This window comes from Staurois parvus, unplaced genomic scaffold (assembly GCF_062004578.1).
Source record: "Staurois parvus isolate SC_StPar_1 unplaced genomic scaffold, SC_StPar_1.0 ptg000461l, whole genome shotgun sequence".
Classification (NCBI taxonomy): Eukaryota; Metazoa; Chordata; class Amphibia; order Anura; family Ranidae; genus Staurois; species Staurois parvus.
Window position 1 is genome coordinate 802,474 of NW_028318257.1, and position 17,725 is coordinate 820,198.

General features: G+C 41.4%; 1 protein-coding gene across 3 annotated transcripts in view; it reads right to left on the minus strand.

Moving 5' to 3' along the window:
* Nucleotides 1-7,975: 7,975 nt before the first annotated feature.
* EVA1C (eva-1 homolog C) overlaps nucleotides 7,976-17,725 on the minus strand; it is a 110,202-nt gene continuing 100,452 nt past the window's right edge. For all 3 annotated transcript variants that reach the window (XM_089688934.1, XM_089688933.1, XM_089688932.1), the window contains 2 exons: nucleotides 15,264-15,353; nucleotides 7,976-10,400 (listed from right to left, as the gene is read on the minus strand). In XM_089688934.1, coding sequence (XP_089545060.1) covers nucleotides 10,015-10,400; nucleotides 15,264-15,353 — 476 coding nt within the window. In that variant the 3' untranslated portion in view covers nucleotides 7,976-10,014. The remainder of the gene's footprint in view (nucleotides 10,401-15,263; nucleotides 15,354-17,725) is intronic.

Consider the following 17,725-nt stretch of genomic DNA (forward strand, 5'->3'; position numbering starts at 1 on the left):
AGTGCAAGACAAATAAATTCTTTAAAAATCATACAATGTGATTTCCTGAATTTTTTTTTTAAATTCTGTCTCTCAGAGTGGGAATGCACCTACATTGTGAATTTCAGACCCCTCCATGATTTCTAAGTGGGAGAACTTGCAAAATCGCAGGGTGTTCAAATACTTCTGTTCCTCACTGTATATATTTTTTGTAATCATTAAAGTGTATTTTTTTCCAAAACAATTGCATTTGAAAAATATATTGATTTTTAAAAACTGTCCATTTCGGTTTCTGTTTTCAGCCAAGTGCATCCTGAATTTTCGGTTTCGGCACCAGAATTTTCATTTTGGTGCACCACTAATACCTGGGGAAGAGGTGGCACCAGGACACACTATGGGAAGAAGTCAAGCTGGCGGTGGCAGTGTGGTGCTCTGTCTAGTGGTGTCCAGGCCTCAATGGCAGCAAAAGGGGGAATGTTATGGCTGATTGATCCACACATGTAGGTCATCCAACATTAGAGGTGAATTTTTCCAAAGCACACTGGTACTGACTACTAGTCCAATGTTTCTCTTCTCCCTCAGTTTTTATCCATCACTGAGATAATGTGACCCCAGCACTGACGGAGAGGGGCAGGAGAGGGTCAATCTAGGATGCTGTGCAGGCAGCTGACAACCTCCTTATCAGTTGATGATGTCATTGGTTGTCAGGACGCAAGCGGCTAGAAGGTCTTAATGGTGCAGAATGAAAACCTGTGGCTTTGTGTAACTAAAAGGCAGGCTTGTTCCACCCGCTGCCTTGTATACAGTTGCAAGAAAAAGTATGTGAAGCCCTTGGGATTACATGGAGTTTTGCATGAATTGGGCATAAAATGTGCTCTGAACGTCATCTAAGTCACAACAATAGAAGAAAACAGTCTGCTGAACATAATACTACACAAACATTAGATGTTGCCATGGTTTAATTGCACATAACATGTAAACATTCACAGTGCAGGGAGGAAAAAGTATGTGAGGGCCTAGCTTAATGACTTCTCCCAGAGCTAATTGGAGCCAGGAGTGAGCCAACCTTGACTCCAATCAGTGTGATGATATTGGATGTGTTGCTGACAGCTGTCCTGCCCTTAAAAAACACACACCTGTTTTGGGTTTATTGGTTTCAAGAAGCACTGTGTGATGTGAACCATGCCTCGCAGAAAAGCGCTCTCAGAAGACCTACGATCAAGAATTGTTGACTTGCATGAAGCTGTAAAGGGTTACAAAAGTATCTCCAAAAGCCTTGATGTTCATGTGTCAATGGTAAGACAGACTGTCTACAAATGGAGAAAGTTTAGCACTGTTGCTACTCTCCCTAGGCGCGGTCGTCCTGTAAAAATGACTGCAAGAGCACAGTGCAGAATGCTGCATGAGGTAAAGAAGAATCCCAGAGTGTTAGCTAAAGACCTACAGAAATCTCTGGCACATGCTAACATTTTTGTTGACACATCTACAATAAGGAAAACATTAAACAAGAATGGGGTACATGGGAGGACACCACGGAGGAAGCCATTGCTGTCCAAAAAGAATATTGCAGCACGTTTGAAGTTTGCAAAAGAGCACCTGGATGTTCCACAGCACTACTGTCAAAATATACTGTGGACAGATGAAACCAAGATTGAGTTGTTTGGGAAGAACACACAACACTATGTGTGGAGAAAAAAAGGCACAGCACACCAACATCAAAACCTCATCCCCACTGTAAAACATGGTGGAGGGAGCATCATGGTTTGGGGCTGCTTTGCTGCCTCAAGGCCTGGACGGATTGTTGTCATTGATGAGAAAATGAATTCCAGACTTTATCAAGACATTTTGCAGGAAAAGGTATGACCATCTGTCTGCCAACTGAAGCTCCGCAGAGGATGGGTGATGCAACAGGACAATGACCCAAAGCATACAAGTAATTCAACAAAACAATGGCTGCAGCAGCACAGAATACGCCTTCTGGAGTGGCCCAGTCAGAGTCCTGATCTCAACCCGATTGAAATGCTGTGGCATGACCTTAAGAGAGTGATTCACACCAGACATCCCAAGAATATTGCTACACTGAAACAGTTTTGTGAAGAGGAGTGGTCCAAAATGACTCCAGATCGTTGTGCAGGTCTGATCTGCAACTACAGGAAACGTTTGGTTGAGGTTATTGCTGCCAAAGGAGAGTCAACCAGTTATTAAGTCCAAAGGTTCACATACTTTTTCCTCCCGGCACTGTGAATGTTTACGTTATGTGCAATTAAACCATGGCAACATCTAATGTTTGTGTAGTATTATGTTCAGCAGACTGTGTTCTTCTATTGTTGTGACTTAGATGACGTTCAGAGCACATTTTATGCCCAATTCATGCAAAACTCCCAAGGGGTTCACATACTTTTTCTTGCAACTGTACAAGTTTTGGGCAATTTGTAGACTTTTTGCCAAGACACCCTGAAGAGACCTAAAGGCACCCCAGGGTGCCTGGGCACCCTGATTGAGAAAGGTTGGTATAAATCATGGTTCCAAGACTTTGTTTGACCTGCTTTGCTTAACCTTGTGCTTTTCGGACACAGCATTGTCTTATGGAGCTTGGACCTACGTGGCTATGAAGGTGCCATACCTGACCGATCCCTTTGGAAGTTAGGGCACAGATAGGGGCTGCTTTCAGCTATTATATCAGATGACAGAGCTGTAAAAGCAGACCTACTGGGGAATTTCCCATCCGTGTTACCGCTGACACAAAGCAATGTAGAACAAGCTAGTACTGCACTGTATATTTGTTTAAAAGAACCTCTTCTACCTTTAAGTAGGAGTTGAGTATGTCATATTTTGACATGTCCTGTTGCTGGTAATGAGATCTCAGCAAGGGGTACATTGCTGGGATGAGTGATTCTATTTCATGAGTGTGGAATTTCTGCAACAGCTTTCACAGACCCACAGACCAATTATAAGCCTTTGTTCAGTGTTTACTTAGCCTGTTTACTATAAGAGAACCTTCCGTGCAGAACACTTTGCTCTTAGGACCAGGCACAATGCACACTGGTGTACTTACGGATTAGATGACCAAGGCCATGGTAGGAGATAATGGACGATTGCTAGAGTGTAAACAGAATGACAGTTTGGACTCTTGAATCCATGATCAGTTAATAAATTGAACCCTGGGCCACATCCTTGGGCCCAGATGTGGGTCATTGTCCCAAGTGCACTAACCCTACCTTCTCATTTTCTTTGTATATGCAACTATGTTTATGCTAACGTCTTTACTATGAGGGCAGCTAAGTGGCTAACACTTCCACCTAGCAGCACTAGGGTTGTTGGTTCAAATCCCAACCAAGACACTGTCTGCCTGGATTTTGCATGTTCTCCCTATGCCCACATTTCCTCCAGGTACTCTGGTTTCCTCCCACACTCCAAAGATATGCTGGTAGATAAATTGACCCTAGTATGTATGAATGTGAATTAGGGACCGTAGATTGTAAGCTCCTTCAGGGCAGGGACTGATGTGAATGTACAAATATTTGTAAAGCGCTGCATAAATTGATGGCTCTATACCTGAAATAAATAAATATCACCTGCTGAATTTTTTACAACTGTAATCCTTATTATGTATGGATATGGCCTGTCTGATTTAAAGCAGAACTGGGGGAATTTTTCCTGCATAGGTTAACTAATCATTTTTGTCCACGGGTGAGGAGAGTGGAGACATACTCACCTATTCCACTGATCCTCCCAGCGCAAGACTTGTCCCTACCACTCCTGCCCCCCTCTACGGTCTAGCGGTCTTGTACAATGGACTGTTCATGACGTTTCCAAACCCATAGACCAGCTCTGGGCATGAAGACGTCAGGAATAGTCCACCACTGGACGTGGGGGAGCGTCGTTTTCCAGAGGATTGAAGGATCAGGTGACTATAAGCTCTGTGTTCACTCCTAGACAAAATGACCAGTTAACCCATGAAGTGCAGGCTCAGCCCCACTGCATGGGACAAAAAATGTTCCCTGCAGTTCTGCCTTAAATAAAGAATTAAAGTGATTGTAAGACTTAGTTTGCACTGGCTTTGAAAGCAGGCGTTTGATGGTCATTTTTAATGCTCCTCAAACGCCTATGGAAATGATACTATGGGCAGTACATAGTGCTGTTCACATTATCAAAACATGAAGCATTAGCAACATGTTAAAATTGAAGCCTCATGTCGAGTCAGGAGGAGCTGAAGCCTTTCAACGCTTCCAATTCAAGTCTATAGTGACGCTCCTCAAATGACCTGCCAGCTGTTTGCAGTGCGGTTGCGAAGCGTTACTATCATTAGAGTTTTTTATAGGTGTTTGTGGTGCAGTTTTAATGCTTGTAAAACGCTTATAAAGCGCCTCAAAACCGCGCATAGGGCATTTGGTGAGCGTTTTTAATGCTTGTAAAACGACGATACTAAAGCTCATTAACGCCTGTCTAACGCCCATACTAACGCTATAGGGGCATTTTTGAAGAGTTAGAAATTTAGCCAAGTGTAAACAAGCCCTAAAGGCTTATTTTTTAAATTTTTTTAAAAGAAAAAAAACAAACATGTCTATACTTACCTACTGTGTGCAGGGGTTTTGCACAGAGCAGGCCGCATCCTCCTCTTCTCGAGTCTCCTGCCAGTGCGCCTGGCTCCTCCCTCCTGTCAGGTGCCACCACAACAAGCAGCTTGCTATGGGGGCACCCGCTGCTCCATGTCTTCATTCACACACGGAGCCACAGCTCAGCCCCGCCCCCTCTCTCTTCACATTGGCTCACTGGCTGTAATTGACAACAGTGGATGCCAATGGCTCCAGCTTCTGTCTCAGCCAATGAGAAGAGGGAGTCCCGGGATAGCCAAGACTCCAGTGCACATGGCTGGATTGAGAGGGGGCTTATGTGAGTGCTAGAGGGGCTGCTGCACAGAGGTTTTTTACCTTCATGCAAAGAATGCATGAAGGTAAAAAACCGTTAGCCTTTAGAACTACTTAAAAAAAAATACTATTGCACCAAGCTGCATTTGGTATCATAGAAGTGATAAATGTGGAATGCAGATGGAAGAAAATAACCTTTGGCTATAATTACACGCAAAAAGCATGGGAGGGGCCATAAAAATGTATTTATTTTATACGTCGCACTACTAGTCAAAGTGTGCCCATTCCAGAATGCCAAGATTGGGGATGCTAAAAACAATATTGAAGAACTGTTTTAGAGTTGAAAGAGAACTGAGGATCTGACATCAGGCAATATTTGCAGAAAAAAGAGAGTAGAGGGTATGACATAGGGCAGTGTGTATGGGGGAAGAGTTTGGATTTAAATGGAGAGGAGGGTGGATTGTAAAGATATAATCAATAACAATAATCAAGAACAACGTATTCTGTATATAATGCAAGTCTTATATTAGTATTACATGTACCCTTAAAAGTCCCCAGGCAATGTTAAAATGCATTACACATTCTGTTTCTATAAACTGTGCCATCTTATAGTCTGGATCCAGCTAAAGGAATCCAAATTGTTTTAAAAATACTGTCTTGAACCCTGGATGTAACTGAGGATTAGATGCCGAGATAGATCTGATGCCAGCTGATGACCTACTGCAAAGTACTCTGCCAGTACCAATTGTCCAAGGGAAAGTGGCACAACAGCTACAATTTCAGCCCCAGTCCCCAAAAGAAAGAAAGCTGGCAGATCTCCAGAAGAGTTAACCATAAGTACAGCAACAGCGACAGACAGATTGCAGAGATCCCAGACACCAATACTGTAAGCCCTACTTTAATGCTCATCACTGTTGCCCCATGGTAATGCATGCCCTCTTGCTATAGGACCACCTGGCCAAAGTCCAGGCCCACAAAGCTGCTATTGTATGTTTTACCAAGAAGTCCAGTTTTGTCTTCTTCCATTGAACATCTTACTGTTCGTTAACAATGTACTCTAGAAGCATCGTGCCCAGCACCCATTCCCCTCCCCCCCATCATTTCCTATACCAAACCCAAACAATTTTTTAACTTGTCTGTTTAATTTCCTATAAATGTGTATATAGACAGAGCTGCCAAAAATGTAGATCAAGGTTACTAAACAGTTTGCCATAAGTAAGAGTGCAATAAATAAGGAAACAACACCAGAAAATACAACTAATGTGCTGTTATCAGTAAGTCCCATTCAAATAATAGTTGCTTAAAAACCAAAAAATATGTGAACTAGTGCTGGTGCCATTAGTAACAGATAAACAGGTGACCACTTCCAGGTGCTCCAGGTGACCCCACATGAGTTTGCCCTCACCATAATAGATGGACCTTCAATTACTAGATAGGTCTCAACCAAAACCCAACCAAAAAAGCGCAGTGAGACCTATCTAGTAATAGAAGGTCCACAGTTCATTAATGTGTAAGTCAGACACATTTTGAAAACTGCAGCAGCCATAATCACATTCATATGTGTTTCCTTATTTTTGGTTTTGAGGACACCTAACCATCACACCTACACTAAATGGTCTAAAGCAGGGGTGCCCAAACTATGGCCCTTCAGGTGTTGAGGAACTGCAAGTCCCATGAGGCCTTGCAAGACTCTGACATCCACAGGCAAGACACCCAGACGCAGAGGCATGATGGGACTTGTAGTACTTCAACAACTGGAGCGCCATAGTTTGGACATCCCTGGTCTAAAAGTATATGGACAACCTCCAAATTACTGAGTTTAGGAGTTTCCAGAGAAGGTACTGTTAATACAAAGACATTTTACAGATTGTGTGCTTCTAACCTAAACTCAATTTTGGAGCAGGTCCTTTTTAATTCCAGCATCACTGTGGCTATATGCACAGTGCAAGCTCCATGAAGACAAGGTTTGAGGCATTTGGCGCAGGCAAACTCAAGTGGCCTTCATCAGGCCCTGATCTCAATAAGCTTTGGAACAAATGCAGATTGTGACTGTCCCAACCAGGACAGAGGCTTGTGGAGGGGACTAGGGTTAGCCTTTCACCCACTTATTAAGGCCCATGGAGAGACCATATCATTCTCTAATTAATACAAGCCTCGCTCTCAGTGTTCATCACGTTGTTCTCCATCATTAAACACAATACAGCTTCTCTTCTGGAGTGGATGGAAAGGTGTAATATTAATCTGATACTTGTTAATGGTCAGAGGAAATATGGGGCCCTCCTGCAGACTGGGCTAGAGAACCTCCTCCACTTGCGACAGAAATATTTATCAACAATCTCCCTCAAGAAATCTATAAAGATAGATGAATTCCACTTTTTCAGACTTTAGAATATTGTATGAGTTTTGTCTTTTGATGGACAGAATATACTGTGCTTATTCAGGGTTGGAGGTGTGGGGCTGTTTGGGGTGGGCTCTGTGGCTTGTCTGGGTGCTTGGCTGTTGATTAGCTTACTGTTAATTAGATCACTGCTAGCTGCACAGTTTACCGTTTGCACTGTTTAGGATAATGTGATCAAGCTCTTACCTAATCAGTGTAGGTTGTTTATCCCTCCATGTAATATGTTTTTATTGTTCATGTGGGGACTGCCCCTATTTCTGTAGTGTATAAAAACCTGTATTTCTGTTTAATAAAGTAGTTCCAGTTGCACCTAAGCTAGTGTCGCCTAGTCTTGGGTGGGATGCCCAGCTATAATACCTTGTTCCTGTGTCCCAGTGGTGAGGAAGCAGTTCTTTGACAAAATCATCCAATTGGGGTGACAGGCGGTCCATCACACATATTGAGAGGCAGCTGTTGTCATACAATATCAGAAACACTCTAAAATCTCGTGGAAAAAAACCTTCCCATAAGAATGGAGGCTGTTATAGACACAAAGGATGGGGGGGGCGGTCTTAGTGGAAACAGGCCTATGGATTTGGAATGAGATGTGCGAAAAGCTCATCTAGGTATTATAGTCAGGTGTCCACAAACCTTTAACCATATAGTTTATGAGCTAGATATATATATGTTATGTGACTTCTGACAGCATAACTTGTTATCTAGTGAAAAGTCAGACAGAATACACAGAATAGACTTTTATATAATATATATATAAATATTGCATTTATTTCCAATATATTATTTTCCTCAGTAGTACACATATTTTGAAATTAAAAGTCCACCAGTGGCTCTATTAGCTTTAAATCTGGACGGAAAGGTTTAGGTGTGTTCAGGTTATTGACAAATCGCTGTGCCTTATCAAGACAAACTGGCATCAGTAAGGTACAGAGGGGTGGCTTGCAAGAACTGTACGGGTATTACACATTCGAAATTCTTTCAACTGGACATTTAGCACAGATATTAGTTACCATTTTGTAAGGAATATCTGCAAAGTCAAAATACAACAGAGGCGGGGTCTATTCAATCACATTTTAGACACCAAATCCCCTTTACACAAGGAAAATGTCAAGGTTCTTAATGCCTGAATGCTGAATGGAAGAGCGGGCCAGCGCTTCCTGGCCCCTGGGAAATGTGAGGCCAGGACATCTTGAGCATTAGAAGGGAGTCTCTGTCCCAGGATAAAACTGAACTCCAGATATGATCTTTATTGTATATACATTGGTCTACCTTGGACCAATGTAAGCATGCATTATTTCACACCTGAGGGACCGCTGGTGAAGTAGCATCTACTGCTATGGTGACTGCAGGCTTCCCCAGTGGTCCCTCAGGTATGAAATATGCACACTTACATTGGTCCAAGGTAGATATGCAATACAGATCATACCTGGAGTTCAGTTTTATCCTGCCACAGAGACTCTCTTCTAATGCTTAAGACATCCTGATCTCACAATTCGCAAATGCCAGGAGTGCTTGTCCGCTCTTCCATTCAGCCCTGTGGTCAGTATGCAGAACATTGGGTCTATCACTGTGGAAGTGCAGACTACTACAGTGATTGTCACCTCCCCAAGCGGTCCCTCGGGTATGAAATATGCATACTTACATTGGTCCAAGCTGGACCAACGTATATGCATTACAGTTATTAGGAGCCAGTGGCAAATTCTGCACATGAAAACTGCAAAGCATCCATTCATAACTAGAATATTATAATTGGAATGATAGACCCTTCAAAGAAAACCTGTACTGAGAGCAATATGTTGGCTGCCATTGCTGATCTCTATTTAAAATGTGAATTGCCTTTCTGCTATGCCAACTAAATTGGAATCCTGACTTTACAAGCTGCATGGGTGTTCCAAGCAAATGATCCAGACAGCATTCAGAACTTAAAAACAAAAAGGCAACCAACATTTTTCGATGGAGGACATCATTGGCAGCCTCCCTATCTCTCTCAAGGTTTTATTCAATCAGCATTGCATTCACATTTGTATTTGCATTATACCAAGTCAACCAATGGGGAAAATGTTTTAGAAAGGAAACAAACATCTTATTGGTTGATATGGTTTAGTTCAAATTTCCCCAAAACGTGGTGTTAGTAAATGATGCTCTACGGCCCAGTAATATCCTACAGGTAACACATTGTGAAAAATGTCTCTGAATAACTTTACATAGATAAATATACTTCCGTACAAAAATATAAAAGGCTCTTGAAATTATGTTATTTGCAGTCATTTTTACAAATTCAGCTTTTTTTTCTTAGTAAAACAAAACATTAAAATTTCCTTCACAGAAGGATATAAGGCAGAAGTGGTCAACCGTCAGCTCACCAGCTATGGAAAAAGTACAGGCCTCAAACTAAAATGTTTTTAGCTTATAGCTGCCAATCAGATTTGAGCTTTCATATTTTTTACTAAGACTATGAAAGCCAGCATCTGATTGGTTGTTATGTAAAACACATTCTTTTACTGCTCCCAAACGTAAGGACTGAAAACACAATACTGCAAATATGATGGGGCAGACCTTTCTAAAGCTCCTTGGCCAAGGCCGCTGTACTTTATCAGAACTGAGTCTTTATGGGCCTCAGGACTGAACTCAGCAACCAATCAGATTGTCCATTTCATGATTCTAGTGTAGGACTGGAAAATGAAAGGGAAAATCTAACTGGTAAATACTGGATGTAAGAAGATTTTTTCTTTAAATGTTTTCAGTCAAAAGGTACTGAAGGACACATTCTAGTTAAAGGAATGGAATTGTGAGTCTGTTAGGTGGGAGATCCAGGCCGCTGTTCAACCAGATCTCTTGGATAATTTGTTCTCTTCGTTCAATCCTTTCGGCAAGATCTGCTGCGTCTGAGCTGCTGTAGAGTGGACGTGGCACTTTGCACAGCTCGCGGAATTCCTCAGAAAAGTGAGACTTGTTGGAGGACTCGTCCTCTTCTTGCTCTTCGCTGCTGCACTCCTCTGACTCTTCAGAGTCCCGGTCCTGCACTACCTGTCCGTTCATCTTCTGAGGAGAGCGCCAGTCCCGTCTCCATGATATATGGATCACCAGAGCAAATAGAGTGATGATCAGTCCAATACAAACACTGGATACAAAGAACAAAGCCGCTGTTTCTGGATGATCTAAATTTAGAGGAAGGCATATCAGTATTAGGTTGTACAGTGTTATTGTGACCTTAGCAATATATGAAATCTGTATACAATGCCAAATATATTGTATGCTGTACCAATACAGGAACTTTTACAGCAATAATAAGCACTCCAAATCTCATACCTGTACACACTTTAGACCAGAGAAATGTTTACATTTCTGCTATGGGTCTACTGATTCAGCAATAACTTAATAAATCATTACTTAACCACTTCCTGTCCGGACACTTTTACCCCCTTCCTGTCCAGGGCAATTTTCAGCTTTCAACGCTATCACACTTTGAATGACAATTGCGCAGTCATGCAACACTGTACCCATATGAATTTTTTACCATTTTTTTGAGACAGATAAAGCTTTATTTTAGTGGTATTTATTCACCGCTGGGATTTTTATTTTTTTTGCTATGTAAATGAAAATGTCCAAAAATTTTGAAAAAAGTGTTATTCTTATAAAATTTTGCAAATAATCTTTCATCATAAATCTTGGCAAAAATGTATTCCATTATCTTTTTAGTAAAAAAAAAAATAAGCCAAATTAGTTTATAATCAAAAATTATCATTTTTAAACATTTTTTTACATTTTTATTTTATTTTTTTATATTATTTATGTTTTTTTTTTTTTACATACTGTCACCCTAGCAGTACAGTGTCACCATGGTGACACTGTACTACTTGTGTGGGGTGATGCAGATTTATTTTTTTTTTTTTATAGTGATTGCTTTTACACCCATATAGGATGCAAAAGTAATCATTTCTCTTTCTCTCTGTCTGCATTCTTGCAGCCATTGAGAACTACTGAGTGAGCTGTGATTGGTCACAGCTTGTCACATGGTACAAGGCTGTTGTGAATAGGAAGAACAACAAAAAGAAGCGCACCAACCTTGCGCATTACCTCAGTAACCAAAATTTATTAAATAAAAGAATAGTACTCACAAACAGCGAATAAAAACAGGCATGTAAGTCCTCAAAATGACTTTAAAGGCAAGATGCAAATGCGAATTCCATCATGGAGGAAGCCACTCAGTACAGCTGACGCGTTTCGAAGGACAAGCCTTCTTCCTCAGAGCTCAGCAGAAGGCTTGTCCTTCGAAACGCGTCAGCTGTACTGAGTGGCTTCCTCCATGATGGGATTCGCATTTGCATCTTGCCTTTAAAGTCGGCCACGTTCAGGCAGCTAGAAATGGTGGGTGCTGTTTATGAACGGCAACCCGCCCCTGGAGTGCCACCGTCCTGCCGTTTATAAACAGCAGGCGGACGGCAAGTGGTTAAGATATATTTCAGGTACAGATAGTTTTCCATAGTTCCATTGGTCCAGCTTGGACCAGTGTAACTATGAATAGACCGTACCAGTATATGCTATTACAGTGATCTCCATTAGCTCCCGAGTCCCGTGTCGAGCAGCTGCGCAGTTGGACCAATTGAACTTTGTAAAAATATCCATACCTGGAATTCATCTTTAGATTAACAAAATAATGCATATATCATTATATCATCACAACAGGCTTTATTCTGTGATATAGTCTTGCAAAAATTTTTTATTTTGTATAAAATCCATAGACAAAAACATTTAATAAAACTAAACTAACTTATTACACTAATTTTATATTTTATTAGTAATTTATTAAACTAATTTAATAAAACTAAATAAAATAAAACTAAATTAACTTTTTGTCAACTTTGATTGCTGTTAGTTAAAAAAAATAGTGTTACTATGGATAAAGGATAAACAATTTTGTTTTATCATTTGCTCTATTTAAAATGTTACTAAAACTACGATTCTTGTCTTATTTAAAGCAGATCTCAACCCAACTCCCACTCCGTTTTTAAAATTTTATCCCCGCCTACCGCCTAAGATACTTACCCATCCAGCGGATCCAGTGCTGTCCCGCTGATTCTCTCATGCCCTGCCACCACTCTGTCCTACACCACCATTTTCTTTCTGATGTTGTCAAGAGGCCCACCGGCTATTTTAGGTTTGCCGGGCAGGCTCCCCGATGATGTGCTGATAGGCTCGCCCTCTCCTCCTCTCCTGAATGAAAGGCTATGTCTCCTGGCATATGTGACATGCATGTTCCAGGAGGTACAGCAGGAAAAGTGCACATCTTTTGCCTAGGCAAATAACGTGCATGGAGATGTAAGCACTGGATAGTTTTGTGTAAAAAAAAACAAAAAAAAAACCCAGCACTATATATGCACAGGATGGGAGGAGAGGTTGTTTTAGAGCAGCGGTTCTCAACCTGTAGGTCGCTACCCCTTTGGGGGTCAAACGACCCTTTCACAGGGGTCGCCTAAGACCATCGGAAAACACATATTTCTGATGGTCTTAGGAACCGAGACACCGCTGTCAAGACACGGGTCAATCACACCTGGGCACGCCCCCCTCTCTCCGGGTAGGGGGATTTAACTCCCTCTGCCTTCGCTGATTGGTAGACCGGTCCGTCCCTGATTGGTTGGGTTTTGTGCCGGCACGTGCGCAGCTGTTTGATGCGGAGGATTTGTGCGGAGATCTCCCGCCGCTCCGATCATTCTGAAGTTTCCCGCCCTGAACTACCCGACCGGCCGACCCCATGAACTGCCTGAACGTGGCCGATGTCATGCCCGGATCACTTAACAAGATCAGGGGGCAGATCCAGGTTAGTACCTACCCCATCGTACAAGTGGGGGGGGGCTCTGATTGTACCCCGCCCCAGATAAATTATTATGGGAACCAGATATATAATTTATGGGGGTGATACATTATTATAGAGGGGGAGAAGGGCAGACAAACTATCATTTGGGGGGGCATTTTTATAGGGATGAGGGGCAGATTATTTGGGGGGGGTAATCCTTATTGGGGGCAGATGTATTTTTATGGGGGTGATAGATCATTATAGAGGGGAGTGGGGTAATCATCATTATTGGAGGCAGATGTATTTTTAGGGGGGTGATAAAAATATTTCACAATATATAATTACATATTGTTTTTGTGATTAATCACTATGCTTTAATTATGTTCAATTTATAACAATAAAAATATATCCTGCATATCAAATATTTACATTACGATTCATAATAATAGCAAAATTACAGTTATGAAGTAGCAACGAAAATAATTTTATGGTTGGGGGTCACCACAACATGAGGAACTGTATTAAAGGGTCGTGGCATTAGGAAGGTTGAGAACCACTGCTTTAGAGAGTGAAGATCCACTTTAATAGATCACTAAAACTATGCTTGTGGTACAAAGCATTGCAAAATGATTTATTTACAAATGAACAAAACTTTTTATTTCAATTTCACAAAATAAAAACCAAAATAGTTTAAATATTTATGTTTAGAAAAATTAAAATAAAACATAAAAATTATAGTTAAGACGAGAAGGAGAACAGGGAGTTAATTAGGCCCGATTAGGGTAATTTTAGAAAAAAAATTTTTTTTTTTTTTTAATTGTCAGGTTGCCTTAACTGACATTATATTCAATTCAAAGCTCATCCCTTTGATCTGCAGATAAATTATATATAATACACAAAAGTAACAATGTTACTTTAGTATGCCCAGTGTCCACAGTTGGATAAAGTGATCCTATGCCTGGATTAAGCAGGGCAAAGCAACAGGTTCATTAGCTGCTACGTTGTCTTTTTTTCCCCTCCCGCTCTGGTTTGCCATTGAGAGTGACTCCAGTGCCCGTACTCCTGGTGCTCTCCTCCTTTCCATGTGAAAGTGCTTGGCTGCACAGGCAACCTATGCAGTCACAGGGGGTATGGAGAGAGTCCTTTTAACCAGAGCAACCTGGATCTTACAAAGTTTCACATGCCTGATGAAGGAGTCCTGCACGGCTCCGAAATGTTACACTTTTTCTCTTGTGATGTAATCTTTTGGCAATAAAAACCTCTTGGGACCATTTTGGAGATCTATGGTGTGCTGGCGAATATGTACATTTAGATCTTACAAAGGACATCTTGTTGATGTTCTTGTGGAATAACAGAGTGTTAAAGAAGCAAAGGGAATATAAATATAAGCACCTCAGGGGAGGGGCAGCTAAGTGATCGCCTTGTGCTGCATGGGCATTAACAGCAGACTTTTGATAGGTGAAACTCACTAAAGTGATTGGGACTGTCTTAATCTCTTTAGAAAAATCCAGCACTCTAGTCCTCATACTACACAATTGTTGGTCTCATATATTATTATGTATGATAGGCTTTAAGATGGCCAAACACATGCAGTTGAACTACCTGACCCAAGTTAGACTTAGAGTAGGGGCTGCCTTATCTGCAACAGCTTTGGCAAAACGCGTGTATAACCCAGTCATTTGGCAATCACGGATCTAATGGGGAGCAAACAAATATTGCAATAGTTACATACATAGTCAGATGAGGTTACTATTGAAATGGGTTTTCATCTGCTCATGTGGTAATGTGCATCAATACCAGACAATAAATGTCGAAGTACATCAAAGGTGATACACTAGCAAGTTTGGTCTAAAATGATATATTTTGCTGATAATTGGCCTGTGTGTGGTGGGTTACAGTAGTTTAATCTGGTTGGCTTGACAAAGGTGCAGGCCACTGGCTAGGGGATGCCCAAGCTACCAGTTGCTAAAAAACAGCAAAATTGACAACTCCACCAGTTCAACCCTTCCATGTGACTCTATTTCACACTGTAAAGACTATATTTCATTTATATGATCTGACAAAGACCTCCAGACCAAATTGTTCTCTGTATCTAGTGAAATAAGGGAACGTCTTACACATTTATTCATGAATGGCTTTAGGAGCTCCTTTACACATACATAACTCATATTTTAGGCTCACTGGGCTTTCCATTCACACAGCATGTCAGTACGTACAGGGTTCCTACCTCTGATGTAAGAATAGGCTGCAAGCATGTTACTGAGGAGAAGTCCATCTCTGCTGGGAAGCTGCGACTCCGATGGATGCAGTGTGATATCTGTTTTAAAATAAAAATGCACAGACATAGTGAACATCTCCAAATGTGCTGAGAATACTGTGTACAGAAAACAACCACCAAGGAGCAGAATATTTCATATTCCACATAAGCTATGAAATGAGGCGTATCATTCTGAGGACTATGGAATGAGAAGCGCATTCTGATCATTCTTCAGTAGCAAGAAGTAGGTAAATACGAGAGAGGTTGTAAGCTTTAATGACATTTATTACACTCTTGCCGGGCATTAGATCTGTGGTATTCAACTGGTGGCACACTTGGCCTACCCTCGGCTTAGCTATCCTAGTGCTCATAGTCTAGCAAAACACAATGCCCTTCTTAAAAGATATATACAATTAAGGAGAAACTCCAGCTTTGGAAATAAGGTGGGTATGGTAAAATTAGGAGTTACTACCACAACTAATGATAACCTGCTTTCCTTGCAATGGAAGAGTAGATAGTGTGCAGGTCACAAGCTTATTCCTGGAATAAATTTGTGTCCATCCTCTTCAATACACTAAGGTGGCCATTCTCAAACTTTTTAACATGAAGGAAACCTTGAAATAACTTTTCGGTCTCAGGGAACCCCAGCTAATAATTACTATATCTGGAGCTCACAGTATAATAGTGTGATGGTCAGTGGGAAGAACGCTCCCTACATTTGTGGTCACTGGAAAGAATCCCCCCTTACAAATAGCTAAAAAGATCACTGATGTTGGTGGTTAACTATGTGAGAGTCAAAAACTGATCAGTGCTCAATGAACCCCTAGTAATCTCTGAAGGGACTCTAGGGTTCCATGGAACCCTGGTTGAGAATGGCTGCACTAAGGCAACCAACTTGGACCAATGTAAATTAGCATTTACCATACCTGTGGACCAGGGTTTCTCCGCCAGAGGTCCATGGAACCCAAGGGTTCCTCCAGAGGTTGCTAGGGGTTCCTTCCACAATTAGCAATTTCTGCTACCCAGATAGATGTCCATGGACACCACTGATCTTTTAGCAATCTGTAAGGGGGTAATTCTTCCCAATGACGCTAATGTGTCATGAGTTGTAGATATAGTAATTATTAGTGGGGGTTCCCTGAGACCAGAAAGTTTTTTCAAGGGTTCCTCTGTGTTGAAAAGGCTGAGCAAGGCTGCTGTAGATACTAGAAATCACTGTAGTAGACATTGGTACTCTAAAGGTCTTCATTAACTTCATGGCTTCCCATGCATTTTCTCAATAAATGCAAAGTGTTCACTGACTGGCTGAGGTGGAGAAATGGAGTGGTGACATCACACTTTCCATCTTGTTCAACCAGAGGATGTTTTATATTCATTGAGAAAATGCAAAGCATTCTCTGAATGGCACCCATGCCCAGCGGCTGACCTCCTGTGATCGCAATGCAGCAGGGCAGCTGCTCGGCGCAGGACTCCGAAAACGCACAGATGTGAACTAGATGCATAGGAAATCATGGTAAATTCATTTCTTCAAACTGGAAAACGTACTGAAATCTGTGTGAACCTAGGGTTAAAGAGAGTCATAGCTAAAAGGCCTGGCAGATAGTGTCATGCAATTGCTTGACTCTATACCAACCATTGCCCATTATCATCCAGTTCCTCAGAGTGCACAACACAATCAATGGACAGAGCTCCATAGCTACCTACATTATGGAACTTTGTCATAAACCGATGACTGGTTCTCTTAGAAAGGAATGATGATGAATATATTTCCAAATAGTCAGGTATATTCTAAGCAAGTCCAGTGCCAAACCATTGGTCATTTTTGTACTAAGTCTGCCATTGCCATAGTTCACCTGTGGCCCTAGGCTTAAGGCAGGGGTGTCAAACTGGCGGCGCTCCATCTGTTGCAAAACTACAAGTCCCATCATGCCTCTATCTTTGGGAGTCATGCTTGTAACTGTCAATCTTGCAATGCCTCATGGGACTTGTAGTTTGGCAACAGCTGGAGGGCCACCAGTTTGACACCTGTGGCTTAAGGTATCAAGAAAGCACCAAAGTGCATCATCTACTGACTGCTGAAGTTTTTTTTAAATATTTATTTATTTTATTTTTACCTTCAGTGTGCACCAATGGGTTTTGTACCAAAATAATTAAAGCGTAAGTGGTCAGAGCAGAGATTACTAAGGAAGTCACAAGCCTCTCTGCAGTCTCAAGTAACACACCTACTGGGCTTTCCCATCTTATTTATAGTTCCACACTTTTTGATGGTCTTCCACTCTAGCTTGTAATCACTTACACTATTTTTGGCCTTTTCTATAATTTCAACAACATGATTTTGATGAAGAGAATTTGTCTGTAATGTGTACAAAACTGGTTTAGGCTTAAAATATAAGTATGGACATCACTGATCCGATGCTGCATCAGTCCCCCAC